Source organism: Oreochromis aureus, linkage group 7 (assembly GCF_013358895.1).
Source record: "Oreochromis aureus strain Israel breed Guangdong linkage group 7, ZZ_aureus, whole genome shotgun sequence".
NCBI classification, from domain to species: Eukaryota; Metazoa; Chordata; class Actinopteri; order Cichliformes; family Cichlidae; genus Oreochromis; species Oreochromis aureus.
Window position 1 is genome coordinate 30,169,409 of NC_052948.1, and position 23,989 is coordinate 30,193,397.

The 23,989-nt window shown below is 40.7% G+C and overlaps 1 protein-coding gene across 1 annotated transcript; it reads left to right on the forward strand.

The window, feature by feature from the left end:
- The first annotated feature begins 13,029 nt into the window (after window positions 1-13,029).
- Window positions 13,030-23,968, forward strand: LOC116314669. The gene is made up of 3 exons (XM_039615317.1): window positions 13,030-13,067; window positions 13,480-13,528; window positions 21,950-23,968. Coding segments are annotated over exons 2-3 (1,614 nt in total). The 5' UTR covers window positions 13,030-13,067; window positions 13,480-13,526; the 3' UTR covers window positions 23,562-23,968.
- Window positions 23,969-23,989: the final 21 nt, after the last annotated feature.

The window sequence follows — 23,989 nt, forward strand, 5'->3', positions numbered from 1 at the left end:
TCAGGAAGCAGAAAGAGTAGAGGACTGAGAATTCAACCTGTTTATATGCTCAGAGCTATCATATTGAAAATGAAAGTGAGCCTAGAAATGTTGTTACACCTAACTATCAGTTGCACAGTTATTGTATTAGAAGAGAAAGAACAGTGGGGAGCCCCCACCCACCAAACGTGAACACACACCTAAAAATGTTGTTTTACTAAACTAACAGTTGCACTTTGCAGACAGACGGTTATTTTTCTTTTGCATGTTCATTATCGTAAATGTTGTCAAATGTTCAGTTTCTTTGCCATAACCTCCTAGGACCTGCCGTCCACATATGTGGACATCACATTTTTGGTTATTTTGACCAAAATACTCAATTTTGCTCTACATGGGCCTGATATCCACTTACGAGGACATTATACTGCCACTGTTCTATTAAATTTTTAAATGAAAATCCTCATATATGGCTCTAAGTTTTCTTAAAAACAAAAATAAGGTAAAAAAAAATCTGGTAATTCTTTGTTTTTACATTCATTGGGCCCCAATCAGCCCAAATATCAAAGAGAAATTAAAAATGCATGTCGTGGAAGAGTTCGGGTCTTAGGAGGTTAAGTCAGAGCAACAGGGTCTGATTAAAATGATAAGTGAACTCGATTACACTTTTAAAAAGCCATTTGAGTCTAACAGTCACTTAGATGAATTGCTGAGGCCACTGTATTAAACATCTGTGTGAATAGCAACAAATATTATGGTGTTTTATGTTTTCCAGTTAGGTTGCACAGGGCTGTGGTTTAGATCTTCAGTGGATGAGAGTTAATACAGCTGCCACTGCTCCTCGTCTATCTCCTGATCATTTAGCTCCCTTGATATCTTTCCTCTATTAGATTTAACAGGAAATCAGATTATAGACAGTGTGAAGGCTGCTGGTTGTCTCTGGATTGGTGACTTGTTAGTGAGAGGTGGTGCTGCAGGAAGTTCTCTGATCCTGGCTTACAGTCAAAGTATTGAGCCCACTCTGTAGCAGTCCTCCATAGCAGGTTTGTGCTACGTTTGTGCTGGTTTGTGCTGCAAAAATTGTCATTTGTGCTGCTTCTGTTTCAAAGACATTAATGAAAATGTAAAGGGCAAAAGGTCAACCAGCTCCCCCACATTACCCGAGGTTGACCTCGGATGACCTCTAGAAACTTTTATTAATATTTTTAAAATGATAACAGCACAAATGAAAATTTTTGCAAATGTTTGACGTCAATTTTTTTTAAATTTGGTTAATGTGGGGGGCCTGTTTGACCTTTTGACATTTACATGTTCATTAATATCTTTAAAACAGAAACAGCACAAATGACAATTTTTGCAGCACAAACCAGCAAATCCACTTTTGTTGGGTATGAAGAATTTGGGCGGGGGGGGGGCAACTTCACTCACATCGTCTTCCACCTGCCCCTCCTGCGCTTTTTTGCTCAGTGTGTCAAACTTTTCGTTACTCCTCTGCTTTCTTTAGTAATAACGATATTTGTAATATGTTTAGCCCATTTTTATCTTTGAGTGGAGGCTCAATGACTATCAATTGCATCCTAGGTAATATTGCAGCTTTCCAGGCCCCTGTATTCAGTGTGGAGGTACCTCAGGTAAGGCTAACTCTCTTCTGGCTGATTGTCCTGAACAGCTGGGAAACCAGACTGCCTGGGTGACAGTGAGGCGCAACATACCAGACCACCAAAACCAAATAAAAAAATAATGAACAAATGCTTCAGACATTGAAGAGAGAGTTTTTTTTCCCTGCCCCTGTTAATAAGTGATGAACAGATTGATTTACTCTGCCTTACAAATACCTGGTTAAAGCAGGATGATTGCTAGTTTGAAACTGATAGCCTCCACATGGCATTTCATTATTTAATTAGATTATTTAATTAATTATTAGACTTAATGGCTATTGTGGTACCTCCCTGAGGCAGATTTGTTTCTTTGTGCCACTCCTGAATACCAGCTTTATTCTTTATTTCTTTTGTTTACTGCATTTTCTACAGTGTGCAAATGCCATGATACAACAGACAGGTACACAATCTTTTGAATTCCTGGCTTTATGCCACCAGACCTACAGTTTTTGGTTCGCTCCCACAACTGCCCTCTGCCCCCCAGCAAGGCTAAAAGGTTGTGCTAACTGACCATCACTACCCAGCCTCTTGCTAGCCAACATACAGTTTCTGGAAAACAAACTGGATGAGCTTCGAGTCAGGATTACAACACAGTGCGAAATAAGAGAGTGCTGAACCCTAATTTTCACCAAGACCTGGCTCTCAGACAGTCTCAGAATGCAGTGTTCAGCCACAGACTCTTTCCATACATCAAGCAGGCCAGACCGCAACCTCCAATAAGGCTAAATGGGAGGAGTGTGTTTATTAATAACTTGTGGTGTGGAATAATTTTAAGCATTTTTTGTGACATGTGGAGGTTTTACTGCTGAAATGCCATCCACCTTGAAATTCTGAACAAACATCACCTATAAAAATGCTAATGCAAAGGACATGTTAGCTAAATGGAGCAAACCTGTTTTGAGTGGAGGCAGGAAGTCAGAGTTTCTGTTAACTCTGCCATTTTAAGGAAATCATGTTGTTCAGTAGTGTTATGGTCCCTCCTCTGCCTCTCCTATTTCTGTTTCACTTTCATCATGACATCTGAAGGCATATGAAAATGGAGATCTCATTCATCTCATTCATCTCTGCCTTCTTGGTATCACTTTATATCACATAGATACTGTTTCAGGTGAAGGTGGTGGTTAAAGGGGTCAGGAATATCAAATAACATTTGTTTCTTTGTAACTGTGTTTGCTCTCCACACCCTTTCCTACACCTCAACATGCAGATGTAATGCACACATAATAACACTGAGCACACCAATAAGAGCTTACAGCAGTTTATTTCACAGCTGCTTGCTCTGCAGACTTTCCCTGAGGGTAATAACTCGTACTTTGATACAGGATGGAACATTAACAATTTGATAAGCCTGATGAATCATAGTTTTTCATATTTTGATTGGAGAGACAGCTACTCTTTGTTTTTATGATTTTCATGACAGATTTTAGCAATTTCTCAAACTTTGATTACCAAATAAGGCAGCCAACTCATATCTAATCAAACTTCCCAGTGTGATATTTAAAATATTAATTGTATGAAGTGCAATTTTTCCCCATATTTTCTATTTAACAAAGATTTTATTTTCATTCTATTTGTATAGTACTCGTTCTATTGTATATAGTATTCTTTCTATTTTGTATAGTATGTTATTCTGTTTATCTTATTCTATTCTATTGTTGTTCTCTAAATTTTTTTACTGCTCTTGTACTTTCTACCAAAAGTGTCCCAGGTGTGGGACTAATAATAATGGTTTATCTTATCTTATCTTAAACAACCTGAACCAGCAAAGAAATTGTAACAAAATTTTCACACTAAAAAAATCAACATGTTCTTTCCTTTTTTAAAAAGATTTATCCATATACATGCCCAGGTACCTAAATAAACTAACCTGTTCCCTGTCCTATGCTCGGTTACCCTTAAGATCAAAAATAATTTCTATAATTTTGTCTCTATTAAAGATTATATGAAATGAGTAAAATAATTAGTAGTAGGTATTATGTACTTTTTCCACCCCTCTGACCACCCCCCATTGGGGGGGCTCTATTGTGTTATAAAGTTTGGAACGAAACCGTAGGAAATGTTGCAGGTCAGGATTATTGTTGGGGGTGATCACGCACTCCTGTCTCAAAAACATCCTATTTGGCACTACGGTGTGGGAAAGTTTCAGGACAGTGTATCAGCCCCTCGGCCAGGGGTCTGAAACTCCAGTCCTCGAGGACCGGTGTCCTGCAACTTTTCCATTTGTCCAACACACCTGTATAAAATTAGTAGGTCATTAGCAAGAGTATAGAACTTGACTGCATGCTGAAATGGCAACTCTTAACCCTACTCAAGTAAATTTAAGTAAATGTAATTGTTTGAAAAAATGTACTTCTAAAAGTACTTTTATTGCACCATGTTCATTCACTCATGAGCTGCTGTAACATGATTCAAATGGCTGAATTGCCAACTCAGTATGCAGTCAAGTTCTATAAAGTCTTGCCAATGACCTACTAATTATATTCATGTGTGTTGCAACAGGGACACGTGGAAAAGTTGAAGGACACTGGCCCTCGAGGACTGGAGTTTGAATTTGTTGCATATGCTCTAGGCCAGGGGTGCCCAATCCCAGTCCTCGAGAGCTACTGCCCTGCAGCTTTTAGATGCGTCCTTGTTCCAGCACACCTGAATCAAATGAATGGCTCGTTATCAGGCCTTTGCCAGACTTGATGGCATGCCGAATTGGTAATCCAACTATATGATTCAGCTGTGTTGGAGTAGGGATGCATCTAAAAGCTGCAGGACAGTAGCTCTCGAGGACAGTAGCTCTCGAGGACAGGATTGGGCACCCCTGCTCTAGGCATATGCAACAAATTCATGTTCTTTCTTGTTGAAGTTCATGTGCTGAGGAGCTGCCATGCTATCCAACGTGGCATCCTATCAGCTTTTCTATGAAGTTCTTTAAATTTTTGACTGTGTCTATAAGGAGAGGAGGGGGCTGAGTCAGACTGATTGAGACTGGTTGGTTTGAAGGTTTTTGATCCAGGAGCAGGAGGAAGGAAGGACAGGCCTTTGTATTTAATTGTTTAACTTTGTTCTCTAAAACAGTACCTTTGTTCTAAAGACGAATCACATGCGCACACTGCAGTGGGCTACCAAGGTTATCATGTTTCATTTAGTCAAAAACCAGAAGATCTTACCTGCTGGTTTCAATTAAACTATTCTGCAGATCTTTGAGCCCCAGATGAAAGCAGTGAAATAAGTTTGTTAGAAGCACTCCCTGTCTCATAAGGCAGACACCAAAACACCCACCATGGCATATGTAAAAATAGAAAAAAAAGAAAGAAAGAAATAGAAATGTATGATTTAGGAAAGCTGTGTTAAATTCATACATTACTGTTCCCATTGCCCCACATGCATAGATTAACATTATAAATAAGCCACAGCTCTGAGGTCGAACTAAAGAAGGTGCGTGTGTGTTTTTTCTTTTTTCTTTTAGAAGGCTACTTTCTTTAAAGGAAATCCTGCAGGAAGGCCTTTAGCTTTGTCTGTGAAACTAAGACCTAAATATCAGATTCACTTTGGTCTCACTTTCCATTATCTGCATTGCTCATGGTGTAACTCTCTGTATTTTCATAAGTTGAGTTTTAAGTCTACACGTCAAAGTGTTTTTTATTGCTTCTTTGTAGCATTACGCATGAGTTTCCACCCTTCAAAATAAATGAAAAGAACTTTAATAACACCTCTTTTTCCTTATTTTAATTGTCCCTAAATCATCTGTAGCCCACAGTAACTCTGGAAATGAAAAAATGGGTCATCAAATAAGATAAGATAAGATAAGATAAGATAAGATAACCTTTATTAGTCCCACACGTGGGAAATTTGTTTTGTCACAGCAGGAAGTGGACAGTGCAAAAGTTATGAAGCAAAAATTAGACTAATACGTTAGTTATAAAAAATTACGAGAAGAAAAAGATAAGAAAGAAATAAACTCAGAATGAGCAGAGCTGCTGTAACAGGCTGCCGCACACGGGGGGAGCCGGAAACTTCTCTGTCATGCTAAAAACAATCAAAGGACAAAAAAACCATTTTAACATCTAGACATAAAATTCATCTTATAAAAATACTGAGTGTTAAACCATGAGCACTGCAGATAATGCAAGGTGTGACCACATTGAATCTGATATTTAGGACAATGGTCTTTTTTTTTTTACAAAGCTACAGGCCTTCCTGCAGGATTTCCTTTCAGGAAATTTGCCATTGTAGAAGGAATGTACACAATAAAACACACACACACACACCTTCTTTAACTCTTTCATGCATAGTGGTTACTACGTTGACAGCTATTCAAAGGCTGTTTTCTTGTATTTGTGTCAGTGCCGGCATACTTGCACATAAACCACTACACTGGACACTGATGTGACACTCCACACCCTGCCATGTTTAAAAAAATGAAAAAAAAGTACATGTTTTAAAAAATGACGTTCTAAATCCACATATAAGTTCAACAATCTTTTTCCCATGCCTAAAGATGAATAAAAATACTTGAGAAAAATATACTGATTGAGGCTGTCATAATTCATGCACGAAAGGGTTAAATCGACCTCAGACCTTTATAATGTTATACGGCGCATGTGCAGCATGGGAAAAGTAATATACTTATTTAACACAGCTTCCTAAAATCATAAGTTTCTATTTCTTTCTTTTTTTTCTATTTTTACATATGCCATGGTGGGTCTTTTGGTGTCTACCTTATGAGACAGGGAGTGCTTCTAACAAACTTATTTCACTGCTTTCATTTGGGGCTCAAAGAGCTGCAGAATAGTTTAATTAAAACCAGCGGGTAAGATCTTCTGGTTTTTGACTAAATGAAACGTGATAACCTCGGTAGCCCACTGCAGTGTGCGCATGTGATTCGTCTTTAGAACAAAGGTACTGTTTTAGAGAACAAAGTTAAACAATTAAATACAAAGGCCTGTCCTTCCTTCCTCCTGCTCCTGGATCTAAAACCTTCAAACCAACCAGTCTCAATCAGTCTGACTCAGCCCCCTCCTCTCCTTATAGACACAGTCAACAATTTAAAGAACTTTATAGAAAAGCTGATAGGATGCCACGTTGGATAGCATGGCAGCTCCTCAGCACATGAACTTCAAAGAGAAAAGACATGAATTTGTTGCATATGCCTAGGGCTGATATACTGTCCTGAAACTTTCCCACACCGTAGTGCCAAATAGGATGTGTTTGAGACAGGAGTGCATGATCACCCCCAACAATCATACTGACCTGCTACATTTCCTACGGCTTCGTTCCAACCCTTATAGCACAATAGGGACACACAATAGGGACACACAATTGGGCGTGGCGGAGGGATGGGAAAAGTACATAATACTTACTACTCATTTTTCTACAAGGCAGTAAGTAATGTTGTATTTTTATATTAAACTCAGCAATCAGATTACTGAGTCACAAGTATTACGTTCTTCAATTATCTGCATCATGGGGGAAAAAATGTCAAATTTCCTGCGCAATAACAATCAGCTGACTTTTATGCAGAGGAATAAGAAAAAAGGTAGAATGGAGAGAACATTGTGATGGTACTGGGTCTATGACCCGTTGTGTCTAGGGTTCCGATGTCCTCATTTAGTATTGTATAGATTCCTTGTTCTTCCTGGTTTAATCATTTGTATTACTGAATCTGAGTTTCTTGTTTTTGTTAGTCTGTTCCCTTTTCGTCTCCATGTGTAGCCCGTCTCGTCTCTTGTGCATGTAAAGTTCTGACCACAGGATTATTCATCTCTCTCTCAGTCATGTCTCTCGTTCCCTCTGTCTCTCCCCGTCAGTCATCCATGTCACAGTGCCAAGTCTCCATTTCAGTGTGTGTCTCTTGTTTCTTGTTTTGTTTTGACAGTGTGAAGTCTTGTGTTTAATATATTAAGTTTTGCTTCCTCCCTGTCTCACTGTGTCAGATTAGTTCCAGCTGCGTTCCCCTCCTGTTTCACATCCCCTCATTTTCCTTTGTGTATTTAGTCCTGTTTCTTCCTTTGTCTGTTGCCGCTCATCTCCCTTGTATTTCCAAGTCCCAGATTTTTCACATTCCAGGCTTCATGTTTTCTGGACTTTAGTTTCTATGAACTTGTTTTTTAGTTGCTTCCCAGTTTTTGTTTTTTTAGTTTACAATTAACAAACAACTTACAAATTTTTTATTTGTCACATACAGAGTACAACATATAGTGAACATGTAGTGAAGTGCTTGTGTCTGAGCTACGGACAGGCTGCAGACGTAGCCGCACCATTACAGGGCTTGGTTTTTTAGCATGGGGGGTCTAGCCAGGACCCTTACTAAATTGCGACTCCCACTACAAAGGTGTGTAGTCTTACCACAACACTAGCCAGCTGCAGTTTAGTCTTTGTTGCTTTTTTTGTTTGTGTTTTTCTCAGCCATGAATAAAGGCTTCCTTTTAGTTCAGATTCCGTTCTGTCTCTCATGTTTGCATTTGGGTCCTCTCTCTTGCCACTCATGTTTATTGGACAAAAGGGCAAGATTTTAGTAGTAAAGCACAAGATGCCCAGGCGAGACACAAACTGTCCACTGCTGCACATATTAAAAATGTGTTAAATTTTCTTTGCTGGCTCAGATTGTTTGGAGTGAGCTCTGTTGTTATGCATATTTAAATAATGATGCATGAAATCGTCCAAACATTTAGAATTTTTGTCACTAGAACCAAGGGGCCAAGCTCAGCTTCTGAAAAGCGACCACACACCATAACAAGAAGGCCTATGACTCAATGACCCACGGCTGGATCCTGGAATGCCTAGACCTATACAAGATCAACAGGACCCTAAGAGCCTTCATCAGAAATTCTATGGGGATGTGGTGTACAACACTAGAGGCCAAACTCAAGCCCATAGCACAAGTTGCCATCAAGTGCGGGATCTATCAAGGAGATGCTCTGTCCCCACTGCTGTTCTGCATAGGCCCTAACCCCCTCAGTGAAATCATTGACAAGACTGTCTATGGATACCAACGAGACATCGATTCACTGATCCACACCACCAGGATATACAGCAATGACCTCGGAATGTCATTCGGTCTGGAAAAATATGTAGTCGGATGATAAAAAAAGACAGGGAAGATCAAAACTGAGGGGATCAAACTACCAGAAGGCAACATTGGAGACACAGAGGACAGCTACAAGTACCTGGGGATTCCACAGGCAAATGGGAACCATGGAGAGGCCGATAGGAAAGCTGCAACCACCAAGTACCTGCAGAGGGTCAGGCAAGTCCTGAGGAGTCAGTTGAACGGTAAGAACAAGATCCGGGCTATCAACACCTACGCCCTGCCCATGATCAGGTACCCTGCTGGGGTAATAAGCTGACCAAAGGCGGAGATAGAAGCCACAGACATCAAGACAAGAAAGCTCCTGACCATGCATGGAGGGTTTCACCCCAAGTCCAGCACCCTGAGGCTGTACGCTAAGCGGAAGGAAGGGGGCCGGGGACTGGTGAGTGTCAGCACCACAGTCCAGGATGAGACAAGAAACATGCCTCTGGCAGTACTCTTGTTGCAGCATTTGGATCAACTTAAAACTAAAACTAACTGGAAAAATTGTGTATTCTTACTAAATGAAAAAAAATCTAATCATGCCTTTACAGAGCCTGAGAAGACTTGCATGCATCTCTTTTTAAATGAAGATTTAATAAAAGTGGTTCTCCCTGCAATAAGTTGGACTTGTTCCTGGTGGATGTTGGACTCCACCAGGGCTGCCCTTTGTCACATATTCTGTTCGTAGAGGTGACTATTCTTCTTTGCACTCTCACCTTTCTGTAAAATATTCAATTAAGTTCAGATCTATTTGTATAGCACCAAATCACAAAAACAGTCACCCCAAGGTCCTTTATAGTGTAAGATAAAGAACCTACAATAATACAGAGAAAACAATAATTTCAGTTTTATCTGAATTTAGAATCAGAAAATTAGAGGTTTTTCCTGACTTTATGTCTTGGATCTGGCTTCATGGATAGATGGTGTTGGATAGCAACTGTATAGCAGTTAAAATGTATGCTATGGCCCTGTCTCAATATGCGTACTTGTGCGTACTTGCGTTCTCGTGTACTCGTGATACGTCATCAGTCGGAGACCAAGTACTGTTCCAATTCAAAGTACGCATCAAGCCGAGAACGCGAAAAGTCCCGGATGTGTTCTCGCTCCGCCCGTTTCGATCGAGCATGCATCGGTGGTGACTTGTGTGGACTTGGTACAGCTAAATATCCCAGAATGCATTTCGTCCAAAACTCAGCAGCGGACTCCCGGCACATCGTTTTCAACCCCCCCCCCCCTCACTACCCAGGTTAAAGAAACCCCAGCAGCTGTCTATAGTATTGAGTATCCACTAAAATAAAAATTAAAGCATTCTAACATCTCAACTGCTTGTTTTTATTAAGACGTGCATGTACACTATTTTTATTAATAGAGATTTCGCTACTGAGGTTAAACATGATATATAAGTCACTTAGATCACTTCTAAATCTTAATGTTTGGTTTATTTCAGTGTTTTATTTGTTCCTGAGTAAATCGGTTTGGCTGTGATTAAAGTTAAGGTTCCTAACATATTACTCACAGTGAAATTAAGAGGGGACGGCAGTAAAAACTCCGGACCTGTGACATCATCAAATACGCTGGTGTTCCAATTGTACAAATCGCGAGTCCGTGCTCGCGTTCTCGGCAAGTCCGTACTCCCGTGCGGTCTCGGCGAGTCCGGTCTCGCGGAGAACGCGAGTACGCATTTCATGCGTGCCGAATTGAGAAAGGGCCTATGCCTTCTGATGACACTGCCCTAAGCGAAGCATGTATAATGTAAACAGAACTGGCCCTATCACTAAACCCTGTGGAACTCCATAATTAACCTTAGTGTGTAAAGAGGACTCTCAATTTACATGAACCAATTGGAGTCTATTAGATAGACATGATACAAACTGCTGAGGGGAGAACCTTTGATGAGTACAGCAGGTTTAAATCTCTGTAGCAAAATATTATGGTGAGAAGTATCAAACACTGAACATACAAATGGCATTTTTAAATTATTATTATTTCCTTCTTTTCATACTCAGTATTTCGAAATTGTCAATAACATCATCTGCTGGAGAGTTCTCCGCACAATTCCCAGATTGCTGGGAAGCATAAGAACAATTTCCAAGGGTGTCGTGTGAAAAGGATAAAGACAAACAAATTTAACTGTGGCAAATTAGAATACAGTGGCTTGCAAAAGTATTCGGCCCCCTTGAACTTTTCTACATTTTGTCACATTACAGCCACAAACATGAAACAATTTTATTGGAATTCCACGTGAAAGACCAATACAAAGTGGTGTACACGTGAGAAGTGGAACGAAAATCATACATGATTCCAAACATTTTTACAAATAAATAACTGAAAAGTGGGTGTGCGTAATTATTCAGCCCCTGAGTCAATACTTTGTAGAACCACCTTTTGCTGCAATTACAGCTGCCGGTCTTTTAGGGTATGTCTCTACCAGCTTTGCACATCTACAGACTGAAATCCTTGCCCATTCTTCTTTGCAAAACAGCTCCAGCTCAGTCAGATTAGATGGACAGCGTTTGCGAACAGCAGTTTTCAGATCTTGCCACAGATTCTCGATTGGATTTAGAGCTGGACTTTGACTGGGCCATTCTAACACATGGATATGTTTTGTTTTAAACTATTCCATTGTTGCCCTGGCTTTATGTTTAGGGTCGTTGTCCTGCTGGAAGGTGAACCTCTGCCCCAGTCTCAGGTCTTTTGCAGACTCCAAGAGGTTTTCTTCCAAGATTGCCCTGTATTTGGCTCCATCCATCTTCCCATCAACTCTGACCAGCTTCCCTGTCCCTGCTGAAGAGAAGCATCCCCAGAGCATGATGCTGCCACCACCATATTTGACAGTGGGAATGGTGTGTTCAGAGTGATGTGCAGTGTTAGTTTTTGCATTTTGGCCAAAAAGTTCCATTTTGGTCTCATCTGACCGGAGCACCTTCTTCCACATGTTTGCTGTGTCCCCCACATGGCTTGTGGCAAACTGCAAACGGGACTTCTTATGGTTTTCTGTTAACAATGGCTTTCTTCTTGCCACTCTTCCATAAAGGCCAACTTTGTGCAGTGCACGACTAATAGTTGTCCTATAGACAGATTCCCCCACCTGAGCTGTAGATCTCTGCAGCTCGTCCAGAGTCACCATGGGCCTCTTGGCTGCATTTCTGATCAGCGCTCTCCTTGTTCAGCCTGTGAGTTTAGGTGGACGGCCTTGTCTTGGTAGGTTTACAGTTGTGCCATACTCCTTCCATTTCTAAATGATTGCTTGAACAGTGCTTCGTGGGATGTTCAAGGCTTGGGAAATCTTTTTGTAGCCTAAGCCTGCTTTAAATTTCTCAATAACTTTATCCCTGACCTGTCTGGTGTCTAAATCCAATCGAGAATCTGTGGCAAGATCTGAAAACTGCTGTTCACTAACGCTGTCTATCTAATCTGACTGAGCTGGAGCTGTTTTGCAAAGAAGAATGGGCAAGAATTTCAGTCTGTAGATGTGCAAAGCTGGTAGAGACATACCCTAAAAGACTGGCAGCTGTAATTGCAGCAAAAGGTGGTTCTACAAAGTATTGATTCAGGCGGCTGAATAATTACGCACACCCACTTTTCAGTTATTTATTTGTAAAAATGTTTGGAATCATGTATGATTTTCGTTCCACTTCTCACGTGTACACCACTTTGTATTGGTCTTTCACATGGAATTCCGATAAAATTGATTCATGTTTGTGGCTGTAATGTGACAAAATGTGGGAAAGTTCAAGGGGGCCGAATACTTTTGCAAGCCACTGTAATTCACAGCCACCGGAACTTCATGGGTGCACCTGGGATCCCAAAACCATTTCTTAACCTCTTCAATAAACCCAATGCTATGTGCATGTATACTTGCAATTGAGGCTTTTTCTTTTCTTGTTCATTTTGAAGAAGCAAAGGAGTCACTGCTTCATATAGATGACCTGCATCACGAAATAATACACACAAATTCCTCAGTTAAGACTGAACATTTGGAATTTAATCTTCCACAGGGAGAAGCTGTTCACAGTAACGGTGAAGAATATTTTCCAGCTGTTAGCTGATGAATTTGTGATGTAGAGGCTTTGACTTTTTACCTTGGACCCTTTTACCTCAGTTAGAGGCTGAAACAAGATGTGAGGAAAACATCCAGAGAAACATCAGCGCTGACACACGTCACATTTGCACACAGAGCGATGCCAGCTCCTGTTTCTGTTAAACACAAGGGAGGGGAGTAGAGCTGCTCAGTGTTCCTGCCAAGTCTGTGATTTCAAAGAAATCACATGGTCCTATGGCCCGTCCTCTGAGTGTATAAAACTCTTTCTCCCCCTCCTCTCTGCTCTTTCACCCTCCTCAGCATCACAGAGCATCCTGAAACAACGCGGGTAAGATCACTTCAACTGTTGCAATCCAGAGATCAAGAAGAATTTAGTGCTGAAAGAAACAAAACTGTCTCACTGCGAATGGAGAGTCTGATTTTATTTATCGTCTTAATCTGTTACTAAATCAGTGTGAACAGCAAGATTTAGTAAGGGACAAGCATCTCTTTGTGATGGTTAGAACCAAATGTGATTTATTCTATGGCTTAATGATTTTACTGACAGTTTGTCAGTGAAGAGTAGACAGGAAAGACGTGGACAGAGTGCAGAGGAAGACACAGGTCAGACTCAAACTCGTGAGGCTGCATTTTAGCCGTTGGGTATATGGGCAGCTGCTCAACCAGTGAGCTAAACTGGTGCCCAGAAGCAGATAAGTTGAATCTTTCATTAAAATCTCTCTGTTTTTCTGTTATTCCAGAGACCAGACCGCAAAGACACCTCACTGCTTGGAGCTCAGTCATCATTATGTAAGTATTCAATTCAATTCAATTTTTCAATTCAATTTTATTTATATAGCGCCACATCACAACAGCAGCTGCCTCAAGGCGCTTTATATTGTACAGTAGATCATACAATAATAGATACAGAGGAAAAACCCAACAATAATATGACCCCCTATGACCCAAAACGCTAGGTTTATGTTTTAATATGTCATCCTACTCTAGCCTTTCAAGGTTATTAATCCACTGAGTGGGCATTATAAATGGCAATCAGCCCAATGGATGTGGGTCAGAAGGGTTCTCTACAGCTTCAAGTGACAAAGTGTTCAAAACTTGCATCATTATTTATGTACATGGATAATCAGACAACCAGGAAAACAGGAAGAATCCTGATCTGGTTCAGTATGAATCCACTCTCACTAAAACTAATTTGCAGTGAATAAGTCTGTGTGTACTGGTGAGACAATTTAAATAGACACGATTTAAATGGTGTTTATAGTACGTCATTAAGCACTTAGAAATAATATTAATGTTTTAAGTGTTGATGTGATAGTTTTGCAAATGCTTTTGTAGATATTATTGCATGTTTTACTGTCTTTGTGCTGATATCTGAAAGTTACTGTGCAACAATAATTTATATTGTAGTGAAGCAGTCACTAATCAGCCAATGCCATGACATAAATGTTAGCTCCTGTACTAGTTAAGTAAAAAGTTTCCTAATAAATGTGCCAATGGCTTAAAAACACAATTAGCAAGCCTTGGGCATGGAATAAAGTTAGCAAAGCTTGAATCATAGTTAATATTCTCTGTATTGACGAGTTCAGTAACAAACTGCATGTCTGAACAAAGCCTAGCTGCATGATGCCGATGAGAAACCGTAGGGTTAAGATTTTTTTCACCTGCTTTCAAACTAGCACACCTGTCACCTGTGTAAGTAAGCTAGAAACCTACAGCCAGATCTACGTTATGCAAAGAATGTGAGACTATGGGAAATAATGTGTCATGGTCCGTGGCCCTATGTCTGAAGAGCAGAGATGGGCAGTAACGCGTCACAAGTAACACGTTACTGTAATCCGATTACTTTTTTCAAGTAACGAGTAAAGTAAGGGATTACTATTGCAAAAAAAGTGATTAGATTACTGTTACTTTCCGTATGCACGCTGCGCTACTGCATTACTAAAACCGTGATTTTTTGTGAGAGTGTCTCATGACAATGACGTAAACGAGTGCGACATTCGTGGCAAAAGCTGTGTGCAGCTCAATGACTCTAGAAAACATGGACGACGCCACAGCTCCCCAAAAATGAAGCCAAAACGTCTCTATCGCCCCCTGGTGTCTGGCTGCAGTATAGGTCATAAACCCTGCTTCCTCCATGTTAGCGGATGGGACTGGGGTCAGACTAAAATAAATTAATTCTCCTCAGATAATTTTTTTCCAAAGATTCTTTCTTTTGTTATCAATAGTTCTCATCATGCTGATTTATGTCCAAGGGTCTCCTCTCCCATAAGTTTGATTCTAACTCCTACCGCGGTGATGTTAAATTGCGGTGAAATGTCATCATAGCAGCTTTGACTGGCAGCTGCAGTCACGGAGAAACTTGCGTATCTCTGTTCGGGAATAGCAGATAGAGCGTAGGCTCTGAGAGGCACTGTTTACGTTACGAAAACACCGACCAACTGTTTTAACCTGACAGCCTGAGGTGTTCTTCAGTAAACTGGACTACCCGACAGAAGGACCCGAGGCCCCCGCGCACTTTTTTCGGTAAGTTAAAAAGTGTTTGCAAGCTAATCCGTATCTACTGTCCTTAGCTAGGTCCTGAGACCTAGCTAGCTAAGATGAGCACTCGGCTGTCGGGAAACTTGTTTTGTAAAGTTTGTTTAGCTAATCCGTGCAGGTGAATGAATTTACCCTGACTAAAGAAATCAAGAGAAACGCCCTGGGCTGCTCAGTCACTAATTATCGTTACTGTTCTTTTACTACAAGTGTTATACTGTAAAAGCAACAGACTGCACTCTGCTTCAGCTCCTGTGCAGAGCTGAATATTAAATATCTTCAAACAGCAGCATGTTTTTCAGTCTCCACATGTGTAAAGACACACATGTGTAACACCATTTTTTTAAGCTTGTACTTCAGTAACTCCTCATTAATCAGTAACTGGATTAAACTGTAGAACTGAAAAAATGTAAGAGAAGAACTTCAGATCCTGAGTGTGTGAGGACAGAGAAGGATCAGCTTTATTTCAGATTTGAGAGAAACTTTATATTTCAGTTTGTGATGATTCTGTTCTCTTTGTGATTACAGGAGCTGCCGTCAGATTTAGACCTCAGCACCACCCAGTGACAGCAGACAGATCATCCAACATGTTAACTGCAAAATGAACTGATGAAAACAGTACAAAGGTTAAAGTACCACACGTGCTGTAGTGAAAGCTGCAGCTTTATTGATAAAGTTAAAGACAAAAAAACAAAAGGATTAATCACCCCTGTAACTGTGTCACTATATATCAGCATTAACAGGACCTCAGTTTGGTGTTTCAGAGAGCTGCTGATCTCAGACCTGCGCAGCTTCCATTTTAATAACTGAATGTACTCAGCTGTATGAAGAGCACATTTGAGTTTCTCTGACACAATTAAATAAAACTTGATGAAGGTCAAAGGTCGTCACTTGTATGTTTAACTATAAACTTGTGATCTGGAATTCTTTCACAGTTTTTTGCAGATAGTGTGTTATTTACCATAAAGTAATTCAGAGTTATTCATACCAGAGTAACCAGAGAGGATCATATATTTTTAAATATATAACTTTCTACAGGACTGAATATAATATCTTTATGTAAAAGTCTGGAGCCTCTGGGGAGTATCCAAGTATTTATAACATTACACAAACCAAAGGTCTCCATCACAGTGTTAATGAAATGCTGGGTTTATCCATCTTCTGGGGCGGGCCTCCAGAGGAGTGCTGAAGATTTCCCTGTGAGGGAGCTGCTGGTGAAGATGATGAGTCCTGCTTGATCAATGCGATGAGCTTCGGTCTTCCTGGTGTTTCTTAAATGAAGCCTCTCTCAGTGCATCAACAGAACTTCTGGCACAGGACAGCTGTGATGAAAGAAAGGGAAGGAGTTTCTCCAAACCTCTGGACCCAGGAAACCCAGCTTAGCCCTCATGGTCTTGCTCACTAGTTTCTCCCCAGGGTGAATGTAGCCGTTGATATAATATGGATTATTATTAAATGAAAAGAACAAATTAGACTACACTATTGAAACCTTCTGCTGCTGTTTTTAAAGTTTCCATGTTACCTGACTGTAGAGGGCTCTGAAGATTTAAACACTTTTAGATCCATTACACTCACAGTCTTAAATGTTAAAATCTTAAAGGACAGCATTACATTTTTGATATTAACAGTAGCTCTGGGCCTCTGTGGAGTGTGCAGCTGATTTCATAGCTGTCTAAAAATGTATAACAAAACCTAAGGAGTCCCTAATCATTCAATAACACAGACTATTAGAGTAACAGGTGTGTAGCATCGCTAAGTAGCTAGCAACAAGCCCCCAACACATTGCGTATGCTAGCGGCTAAGCTAGCAAACGAATTAACGATGAGTGATTTTGGATGTTGTAGAACTATAAGATGATAAGTTGTGTGTCTTTTTCATAACAGTGACATGGTTATATTTACCTTAATTTAACGAGTCGTCAGTCGTGGTAAACCCATCAGCAAAAAAATGGAGCAGCCGGGCTACGTAAAATGTGTAGGGGGGCGTGTTTGCGGTCATGTCCAGCGGGTGTGTGGGCGGGAGCGTGACACAGTCGCTCCACCTCAAGTCACTACTGCGCAGACTCTGGTTCCAAAACTCAAGATGACAGCCTCCCCAAGCGGGATATTTTGGCTTCATTTTTGCACAATGGGAGGAAGCGCTGTCGCGTCGTCCATGTTTTCTACAGTCATTGGTGCAGATCAACAATGGATAATATATTGAGTGCGGGAGAGAGTATGAGCGTGCAGCGTTTAAAGCGTGGAAGTACTGACCTTACTTTGACTATGATTCCGTAAAAAGTGACGAAAACATTAGCGTCCGCTGTTCACTGCGTGGGAAGAAAACTTCTTTTTACAGCGAAAAAACCCCCTAAACTTCAGAGCAAGCACCAAATACGCTACCAGGGAATGGGAAATTCACAGACAAACTTGCGAATTCTTCCACTGACCGCTGAGGCACACCTGCACCAGGGCAAACAACCGCCTGCTATACCGGTGAAAATAGAGCAACAGGACCGCTGAGTCTTTGATTTTATTTATTTTCTGCTGTGTTTCACTTGCATCTATTTGAAAGACTGAGTGTAAACACAAAAAAATATTTTATTTTATATGCAGAAAATAGGTTTAAATGTTAAACAAATTTCTTCCAGTCAGAGAATGTTGCATATAATTTAATTATTGCTTGATGCATAAAATTAAAAGATTAAAACTAATAAAACAAGTTTTAAAAAGAGACTTTTCCATTTGATTACATTTTGTATGATGGATTATGCAGAAAAGTAGAATTGGGCTGAAAGATCTATTGCTTTATTACCTATTCAGGTTGTAAATCGTGTTTTTAAAAAGTAACTAAGTAATTAATTACTTTTTAAAATAAGTAATCTTTAAAGTAACGGGATTACTTTTGGGGGGAAGTAATCAGTAATTAGTTATTGATTACTTTTTTCAAGTAACTTGACCAACACTGCTGAGGATACCCTGGTGGCCACACCCCTGGGCTGGGCCATCACCTGCACACCTGCTTTCCATCCTGGGCAATTACCTGGAGGACTATTTAACCCTGCGCTAACGGCTGCTCCACGCCAGTCCATTAATCACCCCTCAGTGGTTACGCGTTTGTGTCTGCCACCTGCCTGTCCTGCTGCTTGCTCGGATCACCCAGTGCATCATCTGTCCAGATCCCTGCCTCCTTGGATTCGCTTCCCACAGACACACTTCACCCCCTTCCGAGGCCCACGGTCCCGCTCTGATCCCTCCCATGGTCCCGATTACGGCTTTCCAGTGTTGTTTATCTTCCCGGTTTTTCTTCAGTTCCTCGTTTTGCTTCCTTCCTTTTGTTAAAGCAATAAACTGTTTCTTGCTTGTGTTTGATGTATTGAGTCTGCTTTTGGATCCCGCTTGTGTGCGTACACTGCGGTGCATAACATAATGTAACACAGCAATCAACATATGGTGTCTTCAATTTAAAATAGTTAAAAAAACAAACCCAAACTTTAAATTGTGCAAATATTTACAGAAAATATTCATAATAAAAAACAAAATTAAGCTGCATGACCTTCCTGCAGAGCCTGACATCCCCTGCCTGGAGCTGCTGCGGGTCAAGAAGCAGCTTTTCATTAGTGTTACAAACAAAGTCAAAAACCATTACAACTTGACATACAGATGAAACCTCGTCTCTGTGTGACAGCCAATGGCAGTTTTTGCCAAGTACTAACATCAAAAACAGGCAAAGTTCAGGAGCAATGAAGACACAGTGCCCTCCGTTCACCTCCCAGATTGCATCTGTGTAGTAGGTGGAAGTCCACCCCCTAAAGTAACTGGGGCTCACCTGCCTTGAATTCAACAGTTGTACCTGTGCTGTTGCTCCACAATATAAATATAGGTCATATTTCCAAAATGAGGATTTGAACAACTCTTATTATGGAAACTATACAAATACATCCATATCACTTTTCTCAGTTAGGAATCTTGCTTTGAAAAAATAGACTATTTGAATGCACCCTTACTTTGATCAGCTTTTCTGGAACAGGAAACTCAGAGTAGCTCATCTCAGAGTTTAATTTTAACCTAAGAGTTTGTTTAAAATGCTTCCTGTAATAGGACTCTGTTACGGCCCTGGGCCTTGGAGAGAGTGAGACTACCCTTTTTGTGTTCATGCAAATCCAAGTATGCCATGACTTGTGGGTGATTGGCTGCTGGGAGTCCTGTGCCAGCCTTCTTTTATGCAGGTCACAGTGTGCCAGACCTTGCCGACGATTGGCTGCCTGGAGATCCCATGACCACTCCAAGACCAATTGACTGGCTGATTGTCTGCACCTGGGAGTATAAAAGGCTGAAGACCCTTCATGCTATGGGGAATCCTCCATGGTTATTGGAGACCCCTCCATGGTTATTGGAGACCCCTCCTGTGGACTGGTACTTGCTGGATCTGAAGAGGAAATTGAAAGGAAAAGTCGATCTTGTTTCAGCATTTCATTTTCACAGCTCGAATGAATACCCTGGGTATATTCATGTGTTCACGGATGGTGCTAAAAGTCCAGATACTGGAATTACAGGGTTTGGAATAGTAGTTCCATCCAAAAATATTGAAATGAACAGACGCACTTCGATGGACTGGCAGTGTACACGGTTGAAATGGTAGCAATTTTGGTAGCATTGAAATGGATAGAGTGTTCAAAACTCAGGCAGGTAGTAGTATGTTCTGACTCAGCAGCTGTTCTTTCAAGTCTACAATCGTTTTGTTCGAAGACAAGGCAGGGTATGCTGTTTACTATTCTGGAGACTATAAGCAGAATAAGGTGTTGTGGTGGCAATATTCACTTTCTTTGGGTGCCAGCTCATGTAAGAATCAGTGGAAATGAAAAGGTGGATAGGTTGGCAAAAGGAGCATTGACTAAACATAGGACTGAGATGGAAATTAAAAGCAGCGGATCTGAAGCAAAAGGTATTGTTTGGAGGCAGGTTGTTCAGGAGTGGCAGGAGCGGTGGGATTCAGGGAGTAAGGGCAGGCACTTGTATCATTTTAAGAAGGAGGTGGCAGGGTGTAGGTTGTATGGGGTAATAGGAGAGAAGAGGTGGTCATTACCAGGCTTAGACTGGGACATTGTGCATTAAATAAAACACTACAGATGATAGGAGAACATGAGACGGGGCTTTGTGGAGTGTGCCAGGAGGAGGAGGAGACGGTAGAGCACGTAATACTGCGGTGCAAGGGTTATGATGTGGAGAGGAAAGTTCTGCAGAATAGATTGAGGGAGCGGGAATCGCAGAATTTAAGCGTGCATTTGTGCGTGCATTTCGTTCTCGTGTACTCGTGATACGTCATCAGTCGGAGACCAACTACTGTTCCAATTGGCACGCATCAAGCCGAGAACGCGAAAAAGTCCCGGATGTGTTCTCGCTCCGCCCGTTTTATCGAGCATGCATCGGTGGTGACTTGTGTGGACTTGGTACAGCTAAATATCCCAGAATGCATTTCGTCCAAAACTCAACAGCGGACTCCCGGCACATCGTTTTCAACCCCCGCTCATGGACTTCTCACTACTCAGGTTAAAGAAACCCCAGCAGCTGTCTATAGTATTGAGTGTCCACTAAAATAAAAATAAAAGCGTTCTAACATCTCACCTGATTGTTTTTATTAAGGTATGTACACGTATGTACATGTACACTATTTTTATTATTAGAGGTTTCACTACTGAGGTTAAAAATGATATATAAGTCACTTAGATCACTTCTAAATGTTAATGTTTGGTTTATTTCAGTGTTTTATTTGTTCCTGAGTAAACTGGTTTGGCTGTGATTACAGTTAAGCTTCATAACATGTTACTCACAGTTAAATTAGGAGGGGACGGCAGTAAAACTCCGGACCTGTGACATCATCACGCACGCTGGTGTTCCAATTGTACAAATCGCGAGTCCGTGCTCACAGTTCTCGGCGAGTCCGTATCTCGTGCGTTCGGCCAGTACGTACTCGCCGAGAACGCGAGTACGCATCACTGCATTTGAGAATTGAGAAACGGCCGCAGTGTCCTCCTCGCCTGCTTTGCATATGAATGTTGTTTGTTAAACCTGTTCGCTGTGTTAAACCTGACATACAGCTGACCTTAGTTTTACTAGAGTCTTGTGTTTGATTTGAACTGTTTGTAACCTCTGATATTCAGCTGACCTTAGTTTTATAAGAGTCTTGTGTTTGCTGGCTCACCTTAGTTAGCCCTTAGCTTTTATTTGGTGTGCCGCCAGCTTACCTTAGTTATTCTTAGTTTTTATTCTTGCCTATTCTTTTCGTTGTGTATTAATTGTTTCCCCGGTGGTCTGTTGAACAGCCCCGTCGGTTTACGGTTTAATGTTTGTAATAAAACCCTTTATTAACTCAGATTTCGTGAGAGGGCTTGTGTATGTTTCTCCCCTCCTGTCGCCTAGCAGGAGGGGGTCGTAACAGACCCCAGTGTCCATATTTTTGTGTCAGTTTTGTACTGTTTTGATAACTTGATGGTCTAACATCTGTAAACTGAATTTTTTGGACTGAAAATCTGAAAATACATTACTGTATGATGTTTGTAAGAAAGGTAGGAATCACTTCTCCACATGCAGAGGGACATTCTTACAATTATTTGTTTTATCTGTGATAATATTGTGTACTGAAAGTGTAAATGTCCCATAAAGATGTACTAACTAAATCTTTCTGTTTGCCTTTTAGGAACCCCAAAATCTCATATAAATACAGGGAAATCATTGAAAGAAGTAATCTGGTCCATTCAGGATGTCCTGCTGTCTACCAGCTGAAACCAAAGAAAGAGGAGTTTGGAACTCTGACTAGAATGACCGTTGGAGAAAAATATCTGCACAAGAAAAATAAAACCATCTTACTTGTTGGTGAAACAGGAGCAGGAAAATCGACTCTGATCAACGCTCTGTTTAACTACATCATAGGAGCAACGTGGGAGGATGAAGTCTGGTTTCAGATATTAGAGGAGGAGAGGAATGAAAATCAGACAGAAAGTCAGACACCAGATGTGATCGTGTACGAGATCTTTGGTTTTGAAGATAAAACTCTGCCCTACTCTCTGACCATCATCGATACTCCTGGATTTGGAGACACAAGAGGGACTGAACGAGATGAGATCGTCATTCGAAGATTATTTCAGTTGTTTGGATCAGAGGATGGAGTTCATGAAGTTCATGCAATTGGTCTGGTGATGAAGGCGAGTGATAATCGACTGAGTGACCGGCTGAGGTACATCTTTGATGCAATGATGTCACTGTTTGGAAAAAACGTTGAGAAAAACATTGTATCTCTCATCACACACTCAGATGGTGTGACACCTAGAAATGTTCTTCACGCTCTTGAAACTGCAAAAATTAAATGTGCCAAAAATGACAGAAACCAGCCTGCTCACTTCCTGTTTAATAACAGACAGAATGAAGAGAGAACAGAGGAAGAAGAGCTTGGTTTGAAGTTTGCATGGCAAGTAACAGAGAAGGGAATTAGGCAATTCAAAGCCTTCATAGAAAGAACTCAACCTCAAAACACAAGGGAAACAGCTGAAGTCATGAAGGAACGAATGAGACTGACAGCCTGCATCCAAAACCTGAAAGAGAGAATCGAACTGGCTGAACTGAAACAGACAGAAATCAGACAGATTCGAGAAGGTCTGCAGAAACATGAAGAAGAGATGAAGAGGAATGAGAATTTCACTGTAGAAATTGATGAGGTCTACAAAGATAAACAACCCATTGATGGAGGGATGTGGTGGTTGTTTTTTTATCAAGGAGCTGTCTGCTGTACAGTCTGTGAGGAGAACTGTCACTATCCTGGATGCACAATGGCCTGGAAACCTGAACACTGTGAGGTCATGAGTTGGGGCCGCTGCACTGTTTGTACCAACAAGTGTCCTGCATCACATCATGTGAAGGAAAAGTGGAGATATGTGACCAAGACACGAAGAGTTCAGAAAACTGAGAAAGAAATGAAAGTGAAGTATGAGAAGAATAAATCAGAAAGTATGAACAAGCTGAGTCTGTTGCAAAATCTTGAATGGGGAATGAAACAGCTGACAGCAGAGAAGTCAGTGTTCCTGGATGAGTCCTACAAACATGTTGTCAGACTGGAGGAGATCGCTCTGAAAGCTGATTCAGCGTCCACTATTGTCCACTTGGACTTCCTGATTGACAAGATGAAGGAGAGAGGAGACAAAGTGAAGGCCCAGAAACTGGAGGAGATAAAAAGCAGAGAGGGTGAAGGAACCAGATCACTACTGCACTACATGTTTGTTAAAATACCAGAAGCTGTTAAACATTTTAAGAAATGATGTAAGAAAAGAAGGAGACTGTGAGCAGGCAGACAACCAGAATGTTTCATTATAAGGCTGACAGGTGGGATTGAAATGTAAAGATGATTAACTTCACATATTAAATATTTCATTCTGCTTTTTGTTATTGTGAGAGTTCAATATGTTATTATATAAAATATACTGTAATAGAATCAATATATAATCAATTAATCAATTTTTCTGGCATCTCTTAAAGCAAGGTCTTTTAGACCACATTCACAGTAGCCTGATGTATTCCTAATGTCACAGGTGTTTAGGTATGATGAACGTCCACTGACTCATTTTTCTTTCTTTTCTCTCTTTTTATGAAAAGTGAAGTTAAAATTTTGTGTTCTCATAAAATGAAGAAAATCAAATAAAATGTCTTTTCAGAGCCTGAGGAGACATTGATGGATCCTTTTGTTGAC